The sequence below is a fragment of the Acipenser ruthenus genome, chromosome 23 (genome assembly GCF_902713425.1).
Source record: "Acipenser ruthenus chromosome 23, fAciRut3.2 maternal haplotype, whole genome shotgun sequence".
NCBI classification, from domain to species: domain Eukaryota; kingdom Metazoa; phylum Chordata; class Actinopteri; order Acipenseriformes; family Acipenseridae; genus Acipenser; species Acipenser ruthenus.
Window position 1 is genome coordinate 1191686 of NC_081211.1, and position 27365 is coordinate 1219050.

Here is a 27365-nt window from a genome sequence, read left to right on the forward strand (position 1 = left end):
CGAGCACACTTGACCCCCTGGCCGGTAGTGTCGGCTGTAGCGCTCCCCTGACTGTATGACTCACCCTGCACACCATGCGGCCGTGCCTTTATCAGGTGAGCCTCTCGGGGAACCCATCATGCTGTGTTTTAGTACATCCCTAAGATGGTTAAGTAACACTGTCACCAACCTCAACCGTTACATGTACAGCAGCTTCAATCAGTACCTGGTTCATAGAGAAGAACGTTACCGTTTACAAAAGTGTCCTCTTTATTGATTTTGAACAAAAAAAAAAAAATCTTTTACACAATAAATAACTTCTGTTAATGAAGCTAATCAGTATCGATGATCCTTGCAAAACCAAAACTCATTTTCTTTATTAATATTACAGTGGCTTTCAATTCTGTAGTGGACAGCAGTCACATCATACTGTTGTTGGTTAATCTGTTATTAATAAAACACAATGCTGATTAAGTTCATTAACATTAGGTCCTTGTCTCCTTTTTATTGAAAACCTTTTTTTTTAATAATATTAAAATAAGCATACATTTACAAAGATTTACAGCACAGAATCCTTGGATGGTGATTGGCGAGTGGGACATTTTAGTTTCAAGTGGCCTGACTTAGCAGGAATATTAATGAAGAAAACAAGGACACAGGGCTGGTAATATACAGACAGCGCAGGGGAGCCAAAGAACAAGAAGAAAGGCAGCATTTTACATGAGGTAATTATTAACACATCTTACAGAACACCGACATGATATCTGCTTGCACTTTATTTATTTTTTATACACATGCTTTTAACTAGCGGGTGGAGGAGGGGCGGCTTGTGAAAGGATCCCGAGCGTGTTTCTTTGGTAAAAATTTTAAAAATCCATTTTGTTTTAGAAGGAAAAAAAAAACGAGCATCATTGACCACGGTATAAAAGAAAGCACCAATAGTTGCTACAGTCTCTCTCTTAATTGTTTGTCACTCTCTTTAATTGTTTTTAGTTGTATTCGCGTTCGTCTCCAGTTCTTGCCCCGTCTTTGCGATGGTGTTTTGAGTTGCCAGCGTGTTTCCTCCCTCTCTCACGCGTGCTCTGTCGCTGGTGGTGACCCCCTGGTTTGTCCGGTTTATTTGGAGGGTCCCTTGATGGCTCCGGCCTCGGTCATGCGTGCTGGTGCGTACGCTGAGGCTGCCAGACAGGCCGCGGCTTCACAGAATCCAGGGAGGCCTGCAGGTCCAACGGCCCCCGGACGTCCTCCTTCCCCGGCCGTGCCCTGCGGCCCGGTCTCTCCGTGCTTCCCATCTCGACCGTACCCGTCAATGCCAGGCGGCCCTGTGAAGATAACAGACCGCTCATTAAAACACGGAAGAGATTGGAGCCCCCCTAACCAAAGAGCAGTGTATGTCAGTTAAATTAACGTTTTGAGGTAAACTTAGATATTTCACAATTCGATAATTCATAAATTGTGTTAATTCACTGTGAGCCCATGCTGACGGTACATTCTTCATGCACTACACTTTATTGTAGTCACAGTTTTGGAGGTTGCTGGGGTTGGCTCTCACCTGGGATTCCTGGGGGTCCAGGCTTACCCGGGTGTGCACGACCGGGGTCACCAATGTTGCCCTTTGGTCCTCTCTTGCCTGGAAAGAGAGCGAGAGTGAGACGGGATGAGAGTGGTCAGAAACCACACAAAGAAAAAGAAGGCAGGCCATCTCTACCAACAACAAGATGGAAAACAACAACTTCTTCTGTTTTCCTGGGGGTTTAAAAAGAGTGTTCAAAACTCCTTGAAAACAGCCCATGCATGCAAAATGTTTCAAACGTGTGCTCCTACCTTTGTGCCCGGTGTTGCCGATCTGGCCTGAGGAGCCCGTTATCCCGGGTATCCCCCTGGGTCCTACGTGCCCGTGAGGTCCCTGTGCGCCAGGTGACCCTGGGGGGCCGGGGGGTCCTGGGGGCCCCATAACACCTGCACCCCCCAAGACGGCCCGCTTAGCGCTCACTGCCACTGCTGCCAGCCGCTCTGCAACGGGACAGACAATAGGAGGGTCATTCATCTGTATTTATAAAACAATACTGGGAAAGCACAAAAACATGCGGCCGCAGTGGTCCAGTGGTAGAAATAATCAACGTGCAATAATCAATATGAAAGTCCTCCTTTCTCTCACCCTGCAGCATCTTTAGCACCACTTCGATGATGTGCTGGTCACTAGTGTCCCTGCCCTAAAACAAAGAGAAGAAACAGATGAGCAAAGGCAGATCATAGGACACGTAGAATTCTACAAGGTGTAAACTGCCTATTGAAAAGGGGTCTGGAGAAGTCAATTTGTTTTGTATCTGTTTGACTGGACGGTCTGGCTGTTTATAAAGTGATTGTTGGTGTAGCTTAGGCAACCTTGGGTCTTCCAATCCATTCCATTGCAGGACTTTATGGAAATTCTGGAACTTGCAATGGAACGGACTGGAAGAGCCCAGGGTATCTCATGGTGGTGTACTTACAGCCATGCCCGGTCGCCCTGGCATCCCTGGCACGCCCCTCTCCCCGTACAGTCCTCTAGGGCCTGGCAGACCCGATGGGCCCTGTTCCCCTGGCTTGCCAGGATCCCCTGTAGGGCCATTGTACCCTGGGTCTCCACGAACACCTTGCTGCAAGGCAAAAAGAAAGCAACCAAGTCAAACACCAAGAAAAAAAGCATTCAACCTCGCGCACAGTCATCCCAGTTCGGAAAGATCATGCTCTGTATTTCTCAAAAGTTGCAGAGCATGTTCTAATTCAGCTCTGCGCAGTTCAAGCATCAGATTCGCTGGTTCCTGAGCACAAGCAAATGGGCTGCACGAATTCTGCAGAGCTGCTCAGAACACGCACTGCAGGAACCCGCTCTGTGGTGCACAGTAGTGCTTAGCTGTGATCTGCCCGTTGAAACGGTTGAAACTCATCTAAGTTGGGTAGAGGTTAAACAGCACTGTTTGCATGGTACACCATCTGGTTCAGAAAATAAACACACATATAGATGCAATGCCTTTAAAAGTGTTTAGATGAGATCTTACCTGGCCTTTAGGTCCTGGTTCACCAGACAAGCCCTAGAAAAGAAAATAAACATATTGGCCTCTGGGTGTTTGTGTGATTATAAAAAGAATATACTGAAGAGCAGCTTCCCCTGATTAGGTCTTTCCCAGATTAGTTATATAATATCTACGAACCAATGTAAATATTATTTTAATAAAATGCTTTTTACATATTAGTATGATTATTATACTTCATTGACCTCTTTTATATCATTGTTTATTTAATTGTTACTTCTTTAAACAATGATGAAGTAGCAATTTAAAGTATCCTTCACTTTTTTTTTTTAGCACTCTTAAAACCAATTAAAATGTAAGGTAAATAATAACACCCTTAAAGTGTTCAAACCACAGTGTTACCTTTTCACCTTTCTCTCCAGCCAGACCTTCTACACCGGGGTCACCCTGCAAAGGAGTCGCTCGCTGTTAATTACACTCCCTTTACAACATCAGACAATTGCATGGTCTCATTCAGCTATTTGTGGGCTAAGCATTTTTTGTATAAACTCCACCTAGTGTTAAACTTGTGCAAGCAGCTAATCTAATTACCCATTAAGCACTGTAGTGGGGAAAAAAAAAAAAAGACTCCACAGGAAGTTTGCACAAGACGATCAGTTAAAGCTGCAGAATCTTAAGTGATCCAGTACACCCCTGAACTTCAAAAAACGATCCAACCTGAAACACTTAAAACACTAAAATTCATTTTTATAACGGAGCAACCGTTAGTAATGCCTCTGGAGTGATTTAAACAAAACACACATGTTGCTCTGCAATAATAAGAAGTATAGATTTAGAGATGGGTAGGTCATTTCAATACTTATAAAGGCTTCAGAATAAAGCTTCAAACTGGACCTGCCATACATAATCAAGTATAATGTTTTAAAATAAAATCCTGTAAACTTTCTAGGAGACTAATACTTACAAAGTCACCCTTGCCGCCAACTTTTCCTTGGAATCCCTGTAGACCAATAGAAAATAGGAAATCAGACCCTGCTGACGGCATTTACTTTCCACTCTGTACGACTTTTAACCTTGTTGTTGTTGTTGTCAGATACCAGAACAAACTAGTTTGTGGTTAATGGGTTAATAAAAATCTTTCAAAAATCACCCAGGGCCACCAGAGGGTGCCAGACACACATTGTCGCACCATGCCAATGATTAAAAGAACAGTACCCCAACTACACACAGCATGTTACATAGATCTAGATACATCCAATAAAACTCACCTTATCACCTTTTACTCCTGATATTCCCTGAGGGCCTGGGATTCCAGTGGGGCCACGCTCACCTTTCGATCCCTACAAGAGGAAAAGAAAAAACAGGGGCTCGTAACTCTGCAGGGGACTGGAGCTGGGGAACCAAGTACCTTATTCATTGCCACTCATTGACCTTTTTGTCTTTCTTTCCACCAGTAAATCTCGATTAAATTAGGCGATAACTACAGAGCTCAGTGTATGAGGAGATCCGAGAAAACAAAATGTGTGTCGGTCTTTTGGGAAATAACATGATTATTACTGTATGAAACATTTTCTACGACATTATTATCCCAACCTTCGGTTTCAGTGGCAAATCGAATAAAGGTTGTCTTATCGTTCCAGTGGGAAATCTCTCCCTTTTAATCGGTGGTTGCATTGAGAAGCCTGTGGTGATTCTCTCTGTTGGAGGTGGTTCACCCTTGTACTGAGCTGGGGAATGTTTGGAATTCCTGTCTACGCTAAGGGGTCAGGATGGAGGAAAGTAAAGGTTCTGTATAAACACAGAGCTCTGCGAAACACACTGATGCCTTTCTCTCAGAGCTCCCCAACACAGAACAGCAAACCTACACTGAAAGAGTATGTAGCTTTATTATTAGTATTCTTATTTGTTAACAGCCCCTTTATATTTATGATGCTTGCAATCAGATGATTGCAGTCCGTGATTCTTATTGCAATTACTCCTATAAGTGTATTTTTTTTAGCTGTGTTGAAGTGCTTTCCACTAGGAATTTAGGAGCTTCTCTTCAGTTCCAGCTGCCTGCCATAGACGTACATAATGTAGATCAGCCAAAGGGTCTTTATATACAGAAGCACCAGCGCCATCTAGTGCACAGCAGTGTATTGCCAGCAAAGTCAAAGGAAGATCACTAGTTGGCGCTGGCTCTTACCTCTATGAAGACACTTTGGATCTAGCCTGTGTTGCACATGCATGTGGCAGACAGCTAGAACTGAAGAGCAGGAACTCCTGAACTTTACAGCATTTGAAAAATTGCCATTAGAACCTCTCAGAATGATTTACAAACACCATAAAACAGTAAGAACATGAAACACTCTTTACACGACAATGCAGATCTCTTTGGGGCGGATCCATTAGTAATCTGAATAGATCTTGTGTATTTCAATGAATGTATACTTACAGCTACCCCTGGGAGACCGGGAGGACCCTCTGGACCGCGCTGCCCTCTGTCACCCTGTAAACACAGAAAAACAGGAGTCGGGACACTGCTGACATCTCACCCGCGCGGGTCTGTACGGGTAAATCGAGCACACTTCACCTAGCGCTAAAAAGGGCCAAACAGAACTTATTGTGCACTGAAGATGAAATGCAAAGAAGAAAGCAGACTTACTCGTTTGACAATGACAAGTAAATTAACCTAAAAACCTGTCCCCTGCAGAAGAAAATCAGTATAATACACAGGCCAGTCCCTGGTGACAGGTTGTTCACAGCTATCCTCACGAGTGCAGTACATTCATGGAGTATCCTGTTCATCACACAAGAAGTACAATGTATGGAAAAGAAAGCATGTTTAACCTAAATTAAACAGCTCCACGTCTGCTTTAAACAATGCAATGGTGTAATCTGGAGCAGTGCGGTTCAGACCCAGTCATTGTGGTGTCGTTGGATTGGAATGAATGCAAGATGTTCTCCTGCGGATGAGATTTAGGTCTGTATTAGTTGTAGGGGTTGTTCAGTAGCCCAGACTGACATGCTAGACCCGAGAGGTGTGACCTGAACTTCCAGGTTTATAGGAGTCTACTCTGCTCCCGTCAGTCTTTTTTTGTAAGTTTTTAAATAATAATACTGTATCAGGGCAGTAACTGCTTTGGAATTTGGAATGTCCAATTATTTTTTCTCCTCACCGCAGCAATTCCCCTCACAGGTTCAGCGGGCGTACTCCAATCCCACGACCAAGCCAGCTTCCTCTTTTACACCCAGGAACTTGAGAGTGGATGTCACCAAGCTACCAGCCTCTGGAGGACAAAGGTCAGCCCGGCAGGGTTCTGCTTTGGAGCTCACAGGGCATCTGGCCAGCAGGGTTCGCTGTAGCGTGATGAGGAGAAGCAGTCCCTGCTGGTTTTGACTCCCTAACCCGCAGGATTGCCAGAGCCGATGCGACGCTCCCTTTGCGGTGTATGACTCGCCCTGCGCACCATGCGGCTGTACCTCTACCAGGTGAGCCACTCGGGGACCCCTCAGACCCCAATTTAACCAACCTATAGATAGTGTTTTTCATTCTCAGAGAGCGATTATCAATGAAAGCCATGCTGAAGCTGATCCTGTGATGTTTTTTTTTTTTTTATCAGTTCTAAACATAATCAGAACATTGTGTACAGTAATTGCTTTAATTGGTGCCTCGTTAATCTTGATTACATCTTCCAATTTCTTACACAGCAGATTGCAGATCGTTGTCTGTGCTAGGCAGTGCAGCTGGTGTGTAGGATAATGTGAGGTCAGTCAGCATGCAGCAAATACCGCGGCTCTACCAGAATACACTGCATATTTATAGAAATGTAAATAGCCTAGGACAAAATTTAAAGGCGTGTTTTTTTTGTTTTTCTTTTAAATGATACTATTTGTTCTGAACTCGTTCTCTTTATACAAAGACATGTATTTATAAACACACACATTGCTCCCAAGCGTTTTAGCATAACCGTTCCTTGAGTGCATGCTACTAGCAGTGTGTTGTGCAGTATTATTATTTTATTTCTTAGCAGACGCCCTTATCCAGGGCGACTTGTAAAGTAGACATTACTTTTTATATTTCATAATGCTATGTGTTTCTTTAGAAACTTTGATCATGTACAGGTATTAACGCTATATGTGTTTTTTATGCTTCGGTCGTGTCAGTCTGTCCGTCCATCCATCCGTCGTTCACATCTACATGGTCAACAATTGCCTCAAACTTCAACACTACACTAAAACACTGGCCTCCTATCGGGGTTTCGGCTTGTGTTCGGCTATAACCAGATAAACAGCTCTTTCAACTTTTCATGGAGTGTGTCATTATTAAGAGATTATAAAGCCCCTCTGTTTGTGTGATTTTTTTTTTTTTTTTAAATGCGCTCAAGTGCAGCTCCTCTCCTCTCCTCTCCTCTCAGCAAGTCATTAAAGTTTAAGATTCTGTTCTCGCTGATTCCGTGTGCATTAATAATGCACTGCCCGAGCCCTCCAGGACCCCCCTACTCCTTCTCATTACACTCACAACACTCATCCCAGTGCTATTAATGTTTCAGACAGGGGGGGAGGTTCGCTTGGGGTAAGAACAATCACTGTAATCTGCACTTCATTTTGATAGCCTGACCTTTTCAAAAACAGACCAATATCGAATTATATTCGGCATGGCTTTGGAATTAGTTTGGCTCCGCTGTCTGCTGTCGTCATCAGTGATGAGTTTTAGTATTATAGAAAAAGCTATTCGGGATTTTGCAGTTGCCCATTACACCTGCCTGTTTAAATAAACAGACACAGCAACTACTGTGCAGGGACCAAAAAGCTCTGGTGAAATACAGAATCAAACTCAGGCGGTTAAACTGGTCGTGTAAAATAGCTGATCTCGATGTTACTGCTCTGATAAAACTGGGAAGGGGGAACGCTGAGGAAACAGGGCAGTGATTCAGCAACAGACCCGGTGGAGAATCTTGTATTCTCAAATTACAGGGTGAGGTTTGAAAGTCTGCCAACCACAATTGCCTCTCGCTCGATAGTTAATTTAGTTGTAGCAACGGAGCAATTAAATAACATCTCTAAAAGGGAGATTTATTTAAATACTTAGCTATTTTAAAACTTTGTATATAGATCTGTATAGAAGGGTTCCTGGTGTTTTTCTGCTAGCCAATCAGAAAGCACAGAAATGTATATAGACAGTCCACATAGAACTTACAGTAAACTCAAAGTAAGAGTATGTAACTCCAGTGGTAAATCAGCTGCCATGCTGTAGAATTGAGGTGTCGTGTGTTGTGGTCATCATGTGGTTAGGACAGATATACAAGGCAGGTGTAACGTGTTGAGTTCCCAGCGCAGCAGCTTAATATCTAGTTTGCATTGAATTGACCTGAAATAGCAGAAGAATCAGGACCAGCACTTGGGAAGCTTTGTGTGTTTCTTACCTTGGGCCCAGGAACGCCCTCCATCCCTGCCTCTCCGGGAGGTCCTGGTTCACCCTGCAGATATCAAACAGTTCACAATGAGCATGCACACACAGCACTACCCCCCTCCCCTGCCCTCCCCTCACAGCTTCTGAACAGCGCTGCAGGGGACATATACAGCCTTCAGCAAGCTTTTCTTTTAAAAACGTCAAACAACAACCCACAGCTCTGAGGAAATAATGCTGTGGTACAGACCAAGTTACGGTAACGCTAATAATGCTGAAACTTTTTTTTTTTTTGACAAACACTTAAACTAGAAGTCTTTTGTCAATGTCTTCAACTGAAAACATTTAGATAGACTTTTAGTCGATGGAAAAAAAAAAGAGGTAATTTATGATGTTGAGATAGACTTCTAGTGTTACCTTTTATCAAATGACTTCTGTTAGCATTATTAAGTCACTCTTAGTACTTTCAAACTGGTTGCATGTATGAGTCTCGGAGGAACCCTGCCTAATGTCCACCACATTGGCTTGTGCTGACCCAAGTGATTTGTGAGTTTGGAGGTGTTTGTGGGGAATCTGCTTGACATAGTGAAGTGGATTTCACTTGTGCTGCTGGTACACGTACCTGCGGTCCGGGAGCCCCCATAGAGCCCTGGAAGCCACGAGGACCGGGCTCACCCTGCGAGGAGAAAGACACACAGCGTTTAAACAGACATGGTGGGGTAGGGGAACAGGCTAGCCGCTAGACAAGGACTTGCTAACGCTTTGTTTTAAATGTTTTGTTTTGATAGATTTATCAGTTTAAATTAAAAAGGCCAGTTTTGAATATCGCTTCAACCCACTTACTTAAATATCAACAGACGACCTTGGTTCTCGATGTCAAGCCAATTGCCTCTTTTGACCCGCTTGGAAATGTTGACCAGCAGGAGCCACTGATGTGCGATGAAGCAAACTGTCTGCAGGTGATTTTCCTCCTGAACCCTGCTGGAGTGCAAAGGCCAATGCAGCACTCCCTGGGGGTCCCAACTTGGTGTGAGTGGGACCCAAAACCAAGCTCAATCACTCCTGCACTTCAAACAGCAATGCTTTTCATTCTATTGCTTTTGGGTTTTTTTTGTTTTTTGTTTTTTTTTTACAACCAAGAAAAAATGCTGCCAACTAAACAGCAAAAACAAATGATTACCTTGCCTCCGGGTCCACCCTTGACACCTGGACTTCCCGGCAAACCCTGAAAAAAAGGGGGAAAAAAAAGATGTATTTTTTGTCACACACACACACACACAGGTTCTGTTCCTAGAGGTATGATATATACTGTAGAGGTCTCATTGAATCAAAGACTACATAGTAATGCCCATGGGCTTGCATATCCTTTACTGGACCTTACACATGCATGCTTTGAGGATTAAAAACATGTGATACTGATCTAGTCATTTCCTGGAGTCAGCTTGAGATGCGGGTTAAATACTTACTGCTGTACCCTGGTGTCCTGGAGGTCCTGGCATCCCAGACTGGCCTGGAGCCCCCTGTGGACAGACAAAGAATTGCAGTTAACACAGTTCAATAAGTGGCCGGGTGAAAGCCCTGCCGGGGTAATGTGTGTGTGTGTGTGTGTGTGTGTGTGTGGAAGCGGTGGCTCAGTCTAAAACCACGGTGTAGGATTGTTTCTGTCTAACTGTTTGTTTTGGCCCTTGTGCCTTTTTATTTGTTAATGTGTTTTGTTTGGTGATGGTATTTATTATTAAACTCGATAGCGTTTCACTGCAGCTATCTTGCCTCTGAGTCTCTCTTCCTGCTGGTAACAGCTTGACCCGATGCTACAAATTCAATTCAGTTATCCAGACCTACTAGGGTAATCTACCTGGGAATTACTAAACCTTAAATCAGACAACCTTCTACAGATGACGTCAAGTTTCGCTGTTTACTGGTACGCAATTAAATAACTTAAACCCGCTTCTTGAGACAGATGTGTCTGGCTGGAGTTCACACCAGAGTTCTCATTCTAGTCAGCACCTAGAACCAAAGCCACTACCTCCCTATACCTTCTCTGTTTCAGTGCTGTTCTACGTGGCTTCATACAATGACATTTCTCTTAAGTGAGGGAAACAAACAGTGCCTATAGGATCATTATATTGACAAAGACAATTATGTTGATGTAGACCTAGCAGTCAAAACGTCATTGTTTTCTAAAGCTAAAATTATCAAACAAGAAATCTTTGTCTGAGAGAGTGCAATCGACCTTTATTTTGTGAATATATCCGTTTTCTTTTTTCCCCCACTACGCTACCTTGTTAACTGGTGATGAGCGCCACACCTTTTTGTGATTTTAATGATCAGTCGCTTGTCATAATGAGCGTACAGTACAGCTGGGGGCCAGTTGCTGAGTAAAGCATGTGTACAAAAGGGAGGCGAGGATTGAGGTGGGTTTGAATAAAATCTCCATCTTTATGGTGACCCCCTTGTTCAAAATCTGTGTGGTCCTTTAGGCTAAAATCTGATCAATGCAGAAAAGTTTAATGGAAAACCAGGATCATTTCCAGCACTAACCTTCATGCCCGGAATACCAGGATTGCCGTCTTTCCCATCAATTCCAGGCAGACCCTAAAAGAGGAGGCAGAAATAAATAACATCATAGAGATAGAGCTTCCAGGCTACACTGTGGCAATGTTGCATCTTTAAAATGAACACACTGTAATATATGTATTATTTAATAACATGACTTTACACTGTAAAGACGTTAAAACTGGTGTTCCTTTTTAATAATCGACAGCAACTCATCTTACAGTTTCTTAGTGGTGTTTTTTTTTTTTTTTCTTGGTAACCTAAATACATTTTTTTAAGATATGAAATCTACAACTGCACACACATTTTTACATGCATTTATTTATCGTAATACAAATTATTTATAGCGCAAGCACCCCATATTGCTCTGGGCAATGAAGCAACAATAACACATGCAAGCCAGGAGCGATGGATGGAACTGAGATCATCAAAGATTTATAACAAGCCTTCATTATGTTAGTTGTTGCACATGAAGCAAGAACTCTGTGTATGGCACTCAAATACAGTATATTTAAAAAAAGAAAACTTACATTTTGTCCTTTAGGTCCAGTTCCACCCTGTGGTCCTTTGATACCACGAGAACCCTAAGAGAGGAGAACAGACTTACTATCATCAATACTGGATACCGCTCTGCGTCAATGAACATGAACAAGACAAAGGTGACTCCGACGTGCCACAAAGCATATTAAAATATGCATTTTATTTATTAGATCAGGGGTGGCCAAAGTTGGTTTGTTCCAGCCCTGTTCTAAATGGTTCAATAAATGGAACCAATTAAGTCTCCATCCAGACCCTGAAGTAGTTCATTTTATCATGTTACCTGTTAAACCTGAAGTGGAATGGCCCTCCACCCCTGGTTTAAATCATTTATTTATTCGTCTTTATAAGGGTACTGGAATAAAAGTACCCATATAAAAATTACAAAACAAAAAATTCATAGCGGTTTGGTGCTAAAATCTTAGACTGTGTGAAGATGTATTTTCGAGACGGGGCACAATGTTGTGGCAATAACAGTTGATGTCCCATAGTACTGGTTAACAAATGACCTGTACGTCATAGGCTGTTGCTGCCATGCCCCGCCCACAAATGTGTTCTTGCAAATTCTGATTTAAGGGAGTAAGAAAGTGGAGGAGAGTTTCTGCTTTTGACTGACAGAAGACAGGCCTGTGTTTTTAAAAGATAAGAAAACTCCAAACTGTCTTTTAGAAAGAATCTTCAGATATGAATACCAAATCAGATTATTGACTTACGAAGTCTCCTTTTTCACCAGCTTCACCAGGAGGGCCCTGAGGTCCTTCTGCGCCCTACAGGAACAGCAAGCACAAAAATGAATACATGAACAACTAGAAATGCAGCACTGTCACCAATGGACGAGAACGAACGTTCTGTATCAGGAACCCACAGTTCATCCATTAAAGATCTAACGATGTAGTGAGCATGATTCACACTGGACTAAAGAGACACAGGACATCTGAGTTTGAAATTTTACACAAGCTACAGATGGCCTATACAAAAACTGGAGGACCTCTGAGACAATTATCTGTGAGAAAATAAAAACAATGGACAATTTCCATGGGACTACATTTCCCAGATGTCTGTAAACATTTCAAGGTCACCTGTTTATGTGGAGGTTTTTTAGCCCTGTGCGAATCAGGCTATAGTCATTTTAAGGACACTTTTCTTAAACACGCCGATTTAATTCTAGCATCTACCAAACTGAAAACTTTAAAGAAATCAGTTTCAATATGTTTTGTTGTTTTTTGTAGGTATTTCTTTTATTTAAAAAAAATAATGACCTAGTATTTCAAGTTATTCATTTGTCGAAGAAACCACATCCTAAAAATCTCCTTTTGTTTAAAAGAGAGGTCAGGAAACTTCACCCTGAAAATTATTATTTATTTTTTTTTGACCGCCATCTTCTGTATAAATGGTTCTTATCACAAGCTGGCAGTTGATACAAAATGGTGGCCACAAAAAACCCTGCCTCTTGCTCACAACCCCTCCAGCCTTTCACTCTTGATGAAATATTCTTGAGCTCTTGAGGTCTATTGTAATTTCTTTCTTTCTTTTTATTTAGAATGCCCAATTAGGAACTCGAGAGCAGATGTCAGCGAGCTACCAGCTTTTCTAAACAGTGGCAGATCTTAATACTGCCACCCTCAAGTTTATAAACACGATCTATGTTCTGTATTTTCACTGTATTTGTATTGTACAGAGGAATGTTAACAGGTGGGTCAATAAATAATCACTCCTGGTGGGGAAAACCCCAGCTAAAGAGCAGCGATATTTAAATCCTCCACTATTTAGATCATTAAAATAGACCCCTTGCATCTCAACAAAACTCCATGGATTGTCTGTCACTGTTTATTGCACCTTACTGTCTTTGAATGTGGAACCGCTCAAGCAGTACAAGACCTCCCGCTGTGCATTAGGATGGGATAAACAGCGCACACAGAAGAGAGCATGTACAGGTGAAGGCTGGTACTTACTGGCAGGCCTGCAATGCCAGCGGGCCCTGGCATCCCTTTGTATCCACGAGGACCCTGGGAAACATGAATAGAGTTAAAAATAAAACACTGTGCCCACCCACACACTGCGCCACCATAAACACTAACTAGCAACGACAAAGACACTAAGAGAGCATGCATTGATTCGAACCATTTCAACTTTTCATTAGACATATCTGATAGGAGAACCGCTTTAGTGTTTGTTCTGTGGCAGCTGTGCACTTTCTATAAATATGTTATTTTATTTAGCGTGACTCACAGCTTCTCCTTTTGGTCCCGTCATTCCAGGATAGCCTCTCAGACCTTGTGGACCCTAGAGAATGAGAGAATGAATGGAAAAATAAGTTAATAAACAAATACATAAAAAAATCACTGACAACAAAGTAAAACTACTAAACGACACGTTTAAAAGTATTTGTTTCATGATATAATTTGTTATAAACTGTGCTTAAATGCTTGAGTTATAATAGCACTATATATATATATATATATATATATATATATATATATATATATAAAATATATATATATATATATATATATATATATATATATATATATATATATATATGGTAAGAAATGAGTTACCTAAAGTAAAACAACACCTATATGAACTAATCAGAATTTAATACACTATTCAATAGACATTTTAAACACAGTCTTGAACGCTTCCAAAGCTTGTGGGTCAACTTTAAACGCATCTTAACCATCTCAAATGCATTTTACGCTAAAGGACACAAGCTGACTACAAATAAATAAATAAATAAATAAATAAATAAATACGTTACTGGAGGGCCTGGGATTCCTTGCTCTCCAGAAATGCCAACGTCTCCCTTGATCCCCTGCAAACAGACAAGAGACCCCAGTTAAGAACAGGGCTGCCCTGCGTGGGACAGCTGGGGGAACTCCCAAGTACTGTGGCCCTGATTTAGAGGTGAAGGCTGGACTCGCTTGGTAGAAGAAAGTCAAAGTGCAAAAACAAATGAAGAGTTTAAACAGTTTAACAAGCTTCTTAATAGAGTCCAGTTTAACATTTAACTTGGTTTGTTTGTGTTGTTTTTTTCTGACTGGTTCTTTTAAGAGCTGGTCTGGTTATCAATGTGGCTCCTCTTTCAGTCAGAAAGGTTGGTGAGATCTGGTTGAGACGAATGAAGCCTGGATGAGCATTAGATTTACATTGTGAACTGTTTACACATTAAACAGTTATTTACACTATTTAAATGTGTAGAAGCGTAATTTCTTTAATGTGAAGCTGTTTCACTTCATTTATTAGTTGCATTATTGTTATTGTTATTATTGTTATTGTTATTATTATTATTATTATTATTATTATTATTTATTTGACCCGTTCCACTACTTATTAATTTTAGCCCTTGGGGGTACATTCAATTATTCAACAGCGGGTCTAAATATCTATCAAAATAATAATACATGAACCTTTTCGTATTGTTACAGACAGAAATAAACTAGAGAGACTGGCTTAAGTGCTATAAAACACTGGCAGCATCCATTAAAACGATGTTTCGGTTTGAACATGTCCCCATTCTCCAGTTCCCTTCGTTCTGATTTGACCTGATTACCCTCTGAAGAGGTTTAGTGCAGAAGCATGAATCAGAGTCCTGCTGGCTTCCTGAACTCAGTCCCTTCCTGCAATTGCGCTGGCTTGCAGCTGAGACTGACAGATCACATACAGATTACTGCCACTCACTCCACTAGGAGGATTCATTCATTTCACAGTCCTTTTATACCAACATGTCATTAGAAACAATTACCAAAGGGACTGGAAACATACTGGGACTAGACTGTATCAGCCACGTTCTAATATACGATTACTACACACAGGTATGCTTACTGGATCCTCTAGGATGGACAACATCTGTGTATGAAGGAATGAGCAGCGAGTGAGGTCACGACTGTCCGGATACAGACTTTCACTGTCCTATAACTGTCGCATACTGCTTTACTATTAACATATACAGTAATTTGCAAACTCAAAGTGTTTCTTAACATAACTTGGATTAAGTACACCGCTTTGAAGAGAAATCCATTTAGGTCTAGGAGTGTAACAAATAAATATAAATATCACTTTTTTGCCATTCCGATAGAAGCCTCAATAATGACTTTTTAAAGCAGGTGGCCGTACCAATATCGAGAACGGATGACGACAGAAACTAACATACGTCACAGGTTGATGTCATGTGCCGAGATTGTTTTTTGGCATACAGAACATGAAGCTGGCGCTCTGATGGGCTGGCATCGTGGAATGCAGCTCAGGTGACTCGATGACTCCACTTACCAGCTTTCCTATACTGCCCGCGTCACCGAGGACTCCTGGGCGCCCCTTGTGTCCCTGTGGGGAAGAAAAGAAGATGATAAAGGCTTTTAACAGAGGCTGTGCCATTCTGAACTTGCAAGGTTAACACCGTACAGACCAGTGGTCCATTACAAAAAGCACCTTAAGTGTTAAACTTAACACTTAAAGACACATGCGCCCTTGTCTAAGGTATTGGCTTAAATCTGTGTGTCTGCTTTTGGCAACACTCTTAAACTCAAGGGACACTGAAGGGATTTTTTTTTTTTTTTAATGCAACTGCCCACGTTCCTTCTGGTGCATGATTTGTTCTTTATGAGGAAGTGAAAAATGAAATTTTACAGCAGCAGTCTTGTTCAGTACATTAACCCTCACTTAACAAATCAACTCTTATTTTTTTTATAATCTGCGGTACAGCAAAACTAGCTCACCTTTAACCCCTGCAGTCCCTGTGGGCCCTTTGGACCACCTGCACAATTGGAGGGACACTATAGAGAAAAAGAAAGGACAAAGGGTAACGTTCATTCACTGGATGGTCAAGCAAAAGTCAGATAGTTGCTATCAGCTTTAATGGCCGGTTTCCAGTAAAGTAATTCCAGAAAGCCCCGTGCTGTGAAGATCTTTTAAGCTTTGTCGACTCCACTTGCTCTTTGTATTCTCTATTTTAAATATAAAAGCATGCAGTGCCACCCGATGACCGTATATTGTAAGTGCGCTGCTACCAGAACAGTTCTAAAGATAATCGAAATGCTTCTTTGTAAATGCTGTCTGCTGTTTCTGCTTTTCTAGTCCGATGTACGTTTTTAAAGTTAAAATAGGGAATGTGTCCTCTGACCTGGAAATCGGAGCTGCCTTCTTCTCCTGTGAATTTGCCAGGAGGTCCCTATGGATCAAAGGAAACCCAATGAGTAATCAACACGAACATTCTAGAACATAGGAATATAGAACCATGGAGACTTTAATACTTTAATCACCCAGGCACACTGCAGAAAGCCGACAACCACGCACACTGCAAGCAAGCGTCTTAATCGCTATGCAAAAGAGTCAGGCTCCTCTGGCATGTGAGGAGCTTGTAACCCCATCTAACTGACAGGAGTTAGAATCCTCAGTGCATCATGCAGCACTCTCCGTTACACCCATACCATGTTTCCTCAATTGAATAAGCAGTTGTCAAGATCTATCTAAAAATTGAAGGGCGACATACGTCCAGACGCACGGGTGCCATCAAAGGTTATCATCCCTTGTGGGGAGATAATAAAAAGATTACTAACTCACAGGCTTCCCTGGTGGTCCTGGCAATCCCGGTGGCCCCGATGGTCCAATCATACCCTGGAAGACGAATAAGAAACATCGGTGCACTGCAGACAATATCATAATTGAGTACGGCATGTATTCATATGGAACCTTAAGGATTTCTGTGCATTGTATAGGGGCAGAATTTCATACACAAGGTGTGCAGTATTATTTAGTACCTTATATACATGATATGCATTATTATATACATGGTGTGTTTTTGTAGGGAGGAATACAGGATGAGCACGCTGTGCCAAAGATGTTACCAATAGCTGCTCGAAATGCCTGTTGTTCACTTGGCGGACACTAGAGGCAGTGTTGATTAGCTTTTACAGTTAACATACACTCAGTATGTACTGAAGCAGTACCGCGAATGTTATTTGCAGTTCTGTATATTGAGTTTATATCAGATCAATAATCCCCAGTTTGGAAGTTTGCTAACTTCCATGCAGAGAATGTGTGCATGTATTTGGATACTTGTAAACAATGTATTAAATAAATACATAAATAAATCAAAGTAAAACAAATTCTCACCTTTATTCCTTGGGGACCAATTTCACCTGGTAATCCTATTGGACCAGGTGGGCCCTTTAAAAGCAAAAAAGAACAAATGAATTATCACCCCTGTCACAAATTATAAAATGAAACATTCGTAAGCCTAGCACATTTGCTAAATCAAGTGAAAACAAATGGCTTGCGATTTCGTTCCAACTTCACAATTACAGATGGTGCCGGGTTATGACAAAAATGATCACAGCTTTGTTTAAATGTGTTATCCGTGAATAGTACTGTTTTAAATGTAATTCCTATACTGTGAAGTTTGGAAAAAGGAATCTCAACAAAGGGGGTCAGAAAATGAGCCACCTTCATGCCACAGCTAACATTTGCCTCAATCCTCTTCCAGATTTTACAGATCAGTGATTTCTCTGGGTAATCCCCAATAACAAGTTTAACACACTCAGGGCATGTGAAACAGGCTGGGGCTTATATGGGGGAATATATAGATGCATTATATAAATCTAAAAGAAAGATAGGTCCTATTCAAACTGTGCATTGTGCGTTTATTTAAAAATGTTTGTGTCTTTTTAAACTTTCTCTAATGTTTGAGAACAGCATGGATAGAAACAAGACTCCAATTGAATAGCAGTCTGATCAATTCCAGGTTTTACTATGAGTTTAATAATACACACATGAGCTTGTTACACGATCAAGCTCGTATTAAAACCTGGAATATATTAAACTGCAATGCAACAGGAGTCTTACTTGCATCCCTGTAACAGACTACAAACTCTTTGCCCAAAGAGAAAAGTGTTAATATTAAGCCCGATTTAACAAGGCATAACCCGCAGTCTTTAAAGGTTTTGTGAAAAAGGACTACAGGTAGGGGACCTGGAACAGGAGTTGTTTTTGAGAGGGTAGATGAAAAATAACCATGTGGAAGTCTGTAACAAACTTGGGACGCTGAATGAAGCCTCCCTCCCATGTGCATGCAGTCAGATATTTGTTAATGTATTTGCTAATATACACGACTAAAGGATGAGTCCGGTATACCCATCGGTCTTCTAGCGAATAGAGAAACCTGCAGAGCCGCTGCAATACTTACAGCAAGTCCAGGCAGGCCAGGTCCCTAAAGAAGTAACAGAAACAGCATATAAACAAGGTTTATCAATAGCATCTGCCTCCCAGCATTGATATTTATAACACACCATGCTAAAGCAGGTCATCAGCCCTGCAGTCTTCACAGCATGTACTGCAGTAGCTCATAACTAATGCCCACGGGTAGTTTCATCAAAGCCAGACCTCCCCAAGAGCCTGTTTCCAGGGCCTGATTTTGCACTGCAGGCAAATTGCCCATGTACTATAATACAATTACTATGGAGGGTGCAATTTGCCTAAAATATAGGCGAATCACTCAGCCAATCAAGGGTCGGTGCATCAGGGAGCAGGCGGGATGCGAACCAGTGACCTCATGCGTTCTAAGGGAGTGTTTTAACCACTATGCATTCCTGCTTTTAACTTCCTCTCATCTCCTCGACAGGGGGCAGAATCCCCAATGGCAGTGTATCACACAATACTGCTCGTTACATCAGCACCATGAAAAGGTAGGTCGCTGTGACCCGTTGAATCTCTTAAGTAACTTGGGTCTGGGAATGTTTATACCAGGTTTAATCACGTACTGTAACTGAAGGTATAATAAATACTTACAGTGGGTCCGGATTTACCAATAGGGCCAGGTTGTCCCTAAAGGCGAAGATAAGAAACAGAGAATTATTTCACAGTTCTCCAATTCATCAATGGTCAGGTCATGCTGGCAGTTAATGTTTATGTAATATACAGGTCTTCACTAAGTCGCTACCCATGTTTTACTGTGTGTTAGTCAGACAGACAGGTCATCCAAGCCATGGCTCTTGAACTGTATTTGAGTCACTTGAACAGTATTTGAGTCTCTTGAACTCCAGATTATGACTATTTTGATTTAGAAGTGAGGGATCTCATTTACGGCTGGCAGTCTTTGATAAAAGGTACAGTCAAAATGCACCAAATATGTTCAGCTATAAAAATACAGAAGCAGTCTATTTGTTTAGCCAGGAAATACCTTATCTTTTTTAATGTGTTTGCTACCAGTGAACTGTTTTGTTTTAGACTAACACTATTTAAAGAAACGGTGTGAATTGTTTTGTGATCAGCGTGTGTGGCTCTTTTAGCCCAAACTGTAGACCAACTGTGAGCTACACAATGTGTACCAAACCCCTGTTGCAGAGACTGGTGGGTTTACCTTTGGTCCTGGATTCCCTATAGGACCCCTGTCTCCTTTAGCTCCGATCAGACCCTGGAAGAGACAAGCAGAGAATCGGTTAGTACAGAAGAAAACACTTTGCTTCAGGGATCAACGGTCAGTTGCGTGTTACTGGAAATCTCCACTTCATGAATGAAGACACATTTCCATTTTTTTTTTTTAATTCAACGTATTCTCCAAAAAAACGTTCTCTGGGTTGTTTTGTTTCCATTTCCCAAAGTTAAATAAGAACGAGACGATCCGCTGTTGACTCTTTCAGCACTACAGAAGAAAACAAAACTGAAACCAAAATGGCAGGCTGTTAGTGTCGTGGGTGTATGTATATAGTTCCAGACACTGAAACAGTGCAATTGTTTTTAGTAGAGTGGTCTTGTTGCTTAGTTATTTAGGGATTGAATTGATCAGCCAGAACCCCATCTGGGATTTTAATTAGAGCACTTTACTGCACTGTGGAATCCCCCTGTATCCCATCAACTACCTCTTTTTGGATATCCCAGGATAGAAATAAGTGATTGATGCAATCTGGGTGGAGTCTTCAGCAGGGTGTACTGCATTTCAACCCTTTAATTTAAGGTTAAGAGAAAACTGAGGCATACTGCTGCACACCTTTTGCTTTAATTCTGTTCTAGAATAATTAGCGGTTATTCCCTATGATGTTCCAATAGCAATTTCCCATAAACAGATAATATATATTAGATTTTGGTCCACGTGAATTTGTTCAGCAGGTGGGGCTACAGTGTGGGGTGGGTGGGGAGCAGAACCGGAGAAGACCAACATTCAAAATATCTTTCTTCTAAGTGAAGCTAGCAACGGTTTCACTCTTTAGCACAATCTTGTGCTGTTTTTTTTTTATCTGGAAGCGTTCTTCTCTCCCTTAAGACCCTGCAGGACGGGAGAGCTGCCACTTGTAGGTGGTGTGTGTCGCTTGACGGGCTCTGTTGAAAGCTCATTAGCGATCCTCAACTCCTTGTGGTGCCTTGTCAAAAGCGAAAAGGTTATGGCTCCCAAATTGCACTGCAAATTTCAAAAAAAGAGTGCTTCTTTTTTTGTTTTTGCCACAGAAGAAAAATGCAAAGGGTATCCACTAGCGATCGCTCTAGAGTACACAGAAGGCAGTATTACAAGATACTAAGAGCAGCCAGTGTGGGTCGACGGCATTACAGACAGAGGGACCTGATCTAAGTAGATATGGATCTAAATTCTGACACTGCACTGAAATTGGTCTCAATGGTAATGAAAAGAACAGACATCTAGTTTAATTCTGCAAACAGAAGCCCTATTGAGTAGAGCTGCAACAGTTGATTGCCGGGGCTTTCGTTTTGCAAGCCCTGTGATATTAGATATTATTAGATATTATAACGAATATATTATAACAGCCAGATCCAGAACTTACGTCAATTCCTGGTTCACCGGGGGTGCCATCTGTACCAGGCTCGCCTGGCTCACCTTTTGCACCCTGAAATAATAATATTAATGTAACAAAACAACATACAGCAGTTGGACAGAAAAAATATATATTGAAAACACCAGCAACATGCAGCACAAACCTATGTTTCAAAGGGCTGTCCTTCGCATGGATGCCTAATTTGTTAGATAAACAGCATCTCAGTTGTTCGTTTCAGTCATGATGGCCAAGATAGCATTTCTAACAGATTCTGATAGAGGGCTGATAGTAGGTGCTTGGTTGGCAGGTGCTTCTATGTCCAAGACTCTGTTCCCCATTCTCACTTAGACATGGTCATGTATCCCCTCCAGAGAAACCCTGTGGGTTCAGTATGTTGAATACTTTCTGTCCTGGCTGTCCATGGTGGTGGCCCTACTTCACCCTATTGACAGTGTTATGGCAGGTGTTTCTATTTTTTTTGTCCCTGTATAATATTAATGTTTGAAATGCATTTATACTTACAGCAGGGCCTGGCAGTCCAGGGGGCCCTTTGTCACCCTGTGAAGACAGAAAGCAATATTCAACTTACTAGCTTGTTTTAGTCAAGTCAGATTATCGCTGGTTATTGCAATCATTTGCATACTTTAGTTGTAAAACCAGTCCTGTAGAGGAATGGAAATAAGACTCCCATTGCAGAGCAGTTTCACCCATTCCAGGTTTTATTATAGGCTTGCTTAACCACAGTGTATAGGTAACAAGCTCAGGTGTGTCTTATTAAACCGATAGTAAAACCAGGACTGGATCGAAGTGCTATGCAATGGAAGTCTTATTTCCATCCCTGCTGTTGTTATTGGCGTTGGTACTCTTCTTCCAACAACATGCTAAGTGCGCCCACAGGTTTGCCAGAAGCGGTTCTGGATAATATTGTAATGCAATGTGTGATTGGCCATTTCATATTTATAATTAGAATTTCTTCTTTAGCAATCATTACATCTTTCAGTAGTTCGATGTGCGTTAGCAAGACACTTACTAAGCTTGATTTTCAACTGAAAAAGTTGCTCGCAGTTATAATTAAGACTTTTATAATTTTGCAATTGTCAGCTGTCAGTCTTCCTTAGGAATGAACTACCATACATATCAAATTGAGCAAAAAAAAGTAAGAAAATCCCAGCCGTTTATTATGTTTTTTTACCTGCCTTATTTTATTATTATTATTATTATTATTATTATTATTATTATTATGAGTAGTAGTAGTAGTTGTAGTAGTGTTCAAAGTTTTTTTTTTGTATGGAAATAGAAGATATTATTTTAAACTAGAATGCAAAATCAGGTTTAAGAACCCCCAAAGTGCTTCTTTTCATGACATCACTTCCACCAGCCAATCATGACATCACAAAGTATCACCTTTCCACCTGGCAGCCATGTTAATCCCCCGGTCGGTGACCTATTGAACTATGAACCACACTACATTACTAGAAGAATCCCAAACACCAATGGGAAGTAACACTGTCAGCGTTTCCCCCCTATTCACCATGACAAGGCGCAAAAATATGGATTATTATTCAGGAGTCACAAGGACTTTTTTTACAGAAGTGAAATGTTTAGCTGAAAACAAGTTTCTCTGTTCTTAATGTAATATGTAGCATATTTGCAGGTGGGTTTCGTGTACCACTGTAGGTGATATATACAGTAAGCACTGTGACGTTGTGTAATGTAGTTCAATACCTACGATACTCAAACACACTTGCAAGACATTCTACACATCATGGAAATTCATCTCCCTTTCTTAGAATTAAAAGACAAAAACTACCACAAAGTTCAACCCTCTAACAATCATGTCTAATTGCATTTGCTTTTATTACTTTTTAATTAGTGATCCTATCCAAATGCCTCATGGCAATTATAGAAATTATTTTTGATGTTTGCTTTAGACTCACAGTTAGCCACGGTGGCTCGTACACTCTACTGGTGTCCTTGCGGATTATAGAAAAATCCTTTAATCTACTTTTTTGTGTGTGTGTTTTCTAAGCCTCCGCTGCTTCTTAATTGGGTTCTTTAAACATGATCCTGCCCCAGCCGGCTCGGATTTACATTCCTGTGCAGGGCAGCCTTCAGATAAAAATGTTAATCAGCTACTTCAAAAACTAACAGCCGGGCTTATGATTAGAAAGGGAAGTCAAAGAGCAAAAATGATTTTTTTTTTAATTAATTTTTTTTAATGGTACTGTCATGTTTAAGACATTCTAGATGTTTTATGGTGCAGTTGCCCATGCCCATCATGTTTCATACTAACAGTTCCGTTATTGTGATGTCACACCTTGGGTGACGCCACACCTTCTAATTCTAAACCTCACCCATTAACAGACTTACAGCTAACAGAAAAATTTGGGTAAATCTTACTTTCACATTAGCTCACATAATGGAACGTAGTTACATTGAAAGCAGGAGTGTCATAAGAAAAGAAAAGCAGTGATTGGTTCCTGAGAAGGAGCTGCAATGCCTTCTGGGAGTTAGCGGGAGGAGAGGGTTGCTCTGCAGCATTGGAATAAAAAGTTGAGCTAAGCAATGATTAGGGCAGTAGTGAAAATGGTACTGGAAATAGCAAAGGGGAAGAGAGTTCGGGTCATAGTTTTAATTTTCCTCTTTCTGGAGCATGATGGATTTTCTCAGGAAAGGTAGGTGTGACAACAATCCATTTCCTGTTTGGAAATCCACCCACCCAAACCCATGTCCAAAATTAAAAATGAACTATACGCAGTGTAAATCATTTAAAGACATTTAGATCTGCCATTGATCTGTTTGGATCAACTGAACAGACCTCATGCCACAGTATGCTGTACTATAGCACCTGTTCATTTTATAGATGCATAAGAAACAGTATGCCACCAACATCCACAAGGCAAGATGGAGAACAGTACCTCATAACAAACCTGATAGTTGAATCAAAGCTAGACAAGCACTCTCCAAGTTAAAGTCATCTTAAAATAGGAATTTGGTGAATAGCTCCTTTAAATCTAGTGTTAAGTTTCAGGAAGAAGAGAAATATTCACATTGTGATGCTGTGGGCCTTGGAATTCTGAATGCTTCACGAACAAATATGATCAATTTTACAAGAATAATAACACAAAAATAAATACTCTCCAGCAACCGCATGGTTAAAATCAGCTCTGGTGGACTTCAAACAGAGCTTTTTTTGTTTGGGTGTGTTTTCTCAGGCTGCTCCCCCTGCTGGTAGCAGGATGAAGCTGCAGCTGTGAGCTGGAAAGGAGTCTGCTTGGACAATGCCCCTCTTTGTCCAGCAATGAGAAGCACTTCCCAGATTCCTGAGTAAACTGACTGCTGCTGATACTCACGTCAATGCCATCGGATCCTGGGGTCCCTGACGGACCTGGGGGGCCCTGTGGACCTTGTTCACCCGGCGGACCCCTCTGAAAGAACCAAGGGAAAATAGTGAGATCCCATGTATTTTAATCTTTATTTTGTTTAGATCCATTCCTAAAGGTGTATTAAATAAATATGTATTAAACAAAAAAGGAATGAAAACTGATGCAAAATATTATATTATATAATATACGTCCAATTACATATTTATAATAAAAACTACTAGTAAAAACTACACATGTAGTATTTTAATGTTGGCAACCTTTTGCTTCAGTGCAAAATGTGTCCTCCTTTTTAAATGAATTTTAAAACAAATCTCAAATAGTACAAAATTATTCAGATGGTTAAATTATATGGGTGACCTCTGAATGTCTAAATCTAGAAGCTGTAGTAATTCACTTAAGAAGAGTAATTTTCTCTGCCTAATAAATGCGCTGCATACTTGATAAGCAGGTTTGACCTCAGCATTAGTGTTAAAATTAGAAACTGTAACGCTTATTCAAAATAAATTCCCTTTGTGCACGCCGCTGATTAATTATTTCAACGAACAAGCCGGGCCACTGAGCAATTAACAAAATCATTAGTAGTGTAAACTAGGGAACAGATTACAAATCCGCATGGAAACATTCCCTTCAATGCACAGGATTGTACACATGTATCAGAACGGTGTTTCATTTGTGTACTGCATCCTCAAAAGGAGACCAATTGAAATATTTCTGGTTGCCCTATGGTCGAGCCTGCTTAATGCATTCATATTGAGGGCATTCTTGTTAATACGAAAACGCACAAGAATTAAACTGAATAGAAATAAACAGCTCATGATCTATTTTGAAAAAAAGATCATTTATAGTTATTAATACAGAATAGATCCACAGGGGCGCAGTCTCTTGTTGCTCTGGATGTGCACTTTTTAATTAGGGGAGTAATAAAGAATTGACAGAGCTAGGCACACGATTATTCAGCCAGGCCATAACATATATGCCTTTTTGTATTGCTTTGGAAAAGGGAAAATTAGCATTTGGGAGTGTGCAAACATCAGCATCTATTTACACACCTGGTATGGGAAATTGGTAGCGGAACATAAACAGCACTTGTTAATTCCTTAAGTAGACCCAGTCTTAATTAACAAGCTGCACGAAAAAGTCCTCTAAAATGCTGTGCTGCTGTGTGGTGCTAACTAGTCTAAAGGAATTCCTAACACAGATGAGCAGTGAAAAGTAGAGGTGGTGTTCTAGTAAATAGTGAATAGAGTGCCTTGTATTTCACAGCCTGCTCCCAAATATCTCTTCTTTCAGGCTGCCCAGGTTAAACCTGATCCCTAAATAGTCCTCAGTAACTGCTTTCTTGTCATTTTTTTTTTAAAAAAAGGAAGCAATGTTATTGCATAGAAGACACTTAAAAAAAATTCCCATCAAATCTTTTTTCAGTACCAATGAAATAATTTTTTCTCAATGTATTCCAAATAAATACACATATACGCATTCTACTGTTGAGTTAATCTGATACTTGCACGAATATTAATTGTTATTTGTATATTGATCACACAAAAAAATCATTAAGAACAATAGCACTACCAATTCCAATACCACCACCATTCAGTAAAAGAACACGTTTGCAGTCCATGTGTCTGGAGATTAGCGATGCACCAAAACAGTCAGAAGTTTTTGAGGTGTTTTTTTTTTCCCCAGTTGTTTTCACCTGCCTCTTTAGCTATACAGACATCATTACAAGTACATAAACATATAGAAGAACTTACAACTTGTCCCAGAGATAGACAGACCACTTGCAGGAGCACCGCGAGCTTGAGGATTCCAAAGGAGCTAGCCATGGTAAGGGCTTCTGACTAGCAAGGCACCCAGTGACTCCTCTATGCCTGGCTGGAGAGCAGTATGCAATTCCAGTGAAAACAGCAGCCAGCCCCTGAGTACACACAGAGCTACGAGACCCCCAAATCCGACACTCACACAGACCTCTGGAGCACTGATTCTCACTGGAGGCTGGGATAAGGTAGGGTAGCTCATGAATATGCAGGAGCCTAGGGTTGTGTGGGCTCCCATTGGTCGAAGCTGCATTCTTTCCTCGAAGGTCTCATTAGTGTACAGCATGGCCAGGTGAACTACAGTGCTGTACTGTGTTGTATTGTTGCTTATGCTGTACTTGCAGCATGCTGTATCATGCATAAGTATGGTTTTACTTTACTACAGCTTTGCCACCTTTTGTGTCAAATTAAAATAAATACTTTATTTTTTTTATTGCACCGTTCTTAAAACACTTACAGTACATGAATACCAAAGGACCAACTGATTAAAATGAATTGGTGAATTCTACAGTTTATTGCATTCTTTCAGTTTATTTCAGCCAGACGTATCAGAAGGTAAATCGTACAGGTTCTTTACGTTCTCCAGTTGTTAGTTGATAGCTGTAGGGATGCAATCTTCTTCCTACCCAATGTCTCTCAAATTCACTGCAATAGCAGCCAGTTCATTTGGTATTTAGCTAAACACGTGTTAATGTATAGAATAGAAATGGCTCATATTGTATCTGAAAAAATAGCCTTCAATGAAGAATGTAATGTGGGTATTTGGAACTAATAAATGGTAAACATTGTTACAATTTGAAACATGGTCTGGTCTCATCCTTACAGCGTAACAAAGTAGTTAATTCTATGTTGACCTTAATTCATAAACCTTATAAATGTTTACTGGGATACAAACAAACAAAAAATACTTTTGCCATCCAGGCTTCCTCTGAGGATAA

General features: G+C 40.9%; 1 protein-coding gene across 1 annotated transcript; it reads right to left on the minus strand.

The window, feature by feature from the left end:
* Positions 1-225: 225 nt before the first annotated feature.
* On the minus strand, positions 226-26602 carry LOC131699695 (collagen alpha-2(IX) chain-like). Its single transcript, XM_058997339.1, has 32 exons — positions 26365-26602; positions 24581-24655; positions 21750-21785; positions 21237-21299; positions 19823-19876; positions 19252-19287; positions 18650-18673; positions 17581-17634; positions 17029-17082; positions 16589-16636; positions 16185-16241; positions 15739-15792; positions 14231-14284; positions 13702-13755; positions 13425-13478; positions 12186-12239; positions 11466-11519; positions 10921-10974; positions 9846-9899; positions 9560-9604; positions 9002-9055; positions 8396-8449; positions 5425-5478; positions 4259-4330; positions 3955-3990; positions 3393-3437; positions 3018-3050; positions 2469-2615; positions 2138-2192; positions 1804-1992; positions 1532-1609; positions 226-1301 (listed from the first exon to the last, which is right to left on the minus strand). Exons 1-32 carry the CDS (start codon positions 26434-26436, stop codon positions 1096-1098), a joined length of 2073 nt encoding a protein of 690 aa, XP_058853322.1. The 5' UTR covers positions 26437-26602; the 3' UTR covers positions 226-1095.
* Between the last annotated feature and the right edge of the window lie 763 nt (positions 26603-27365).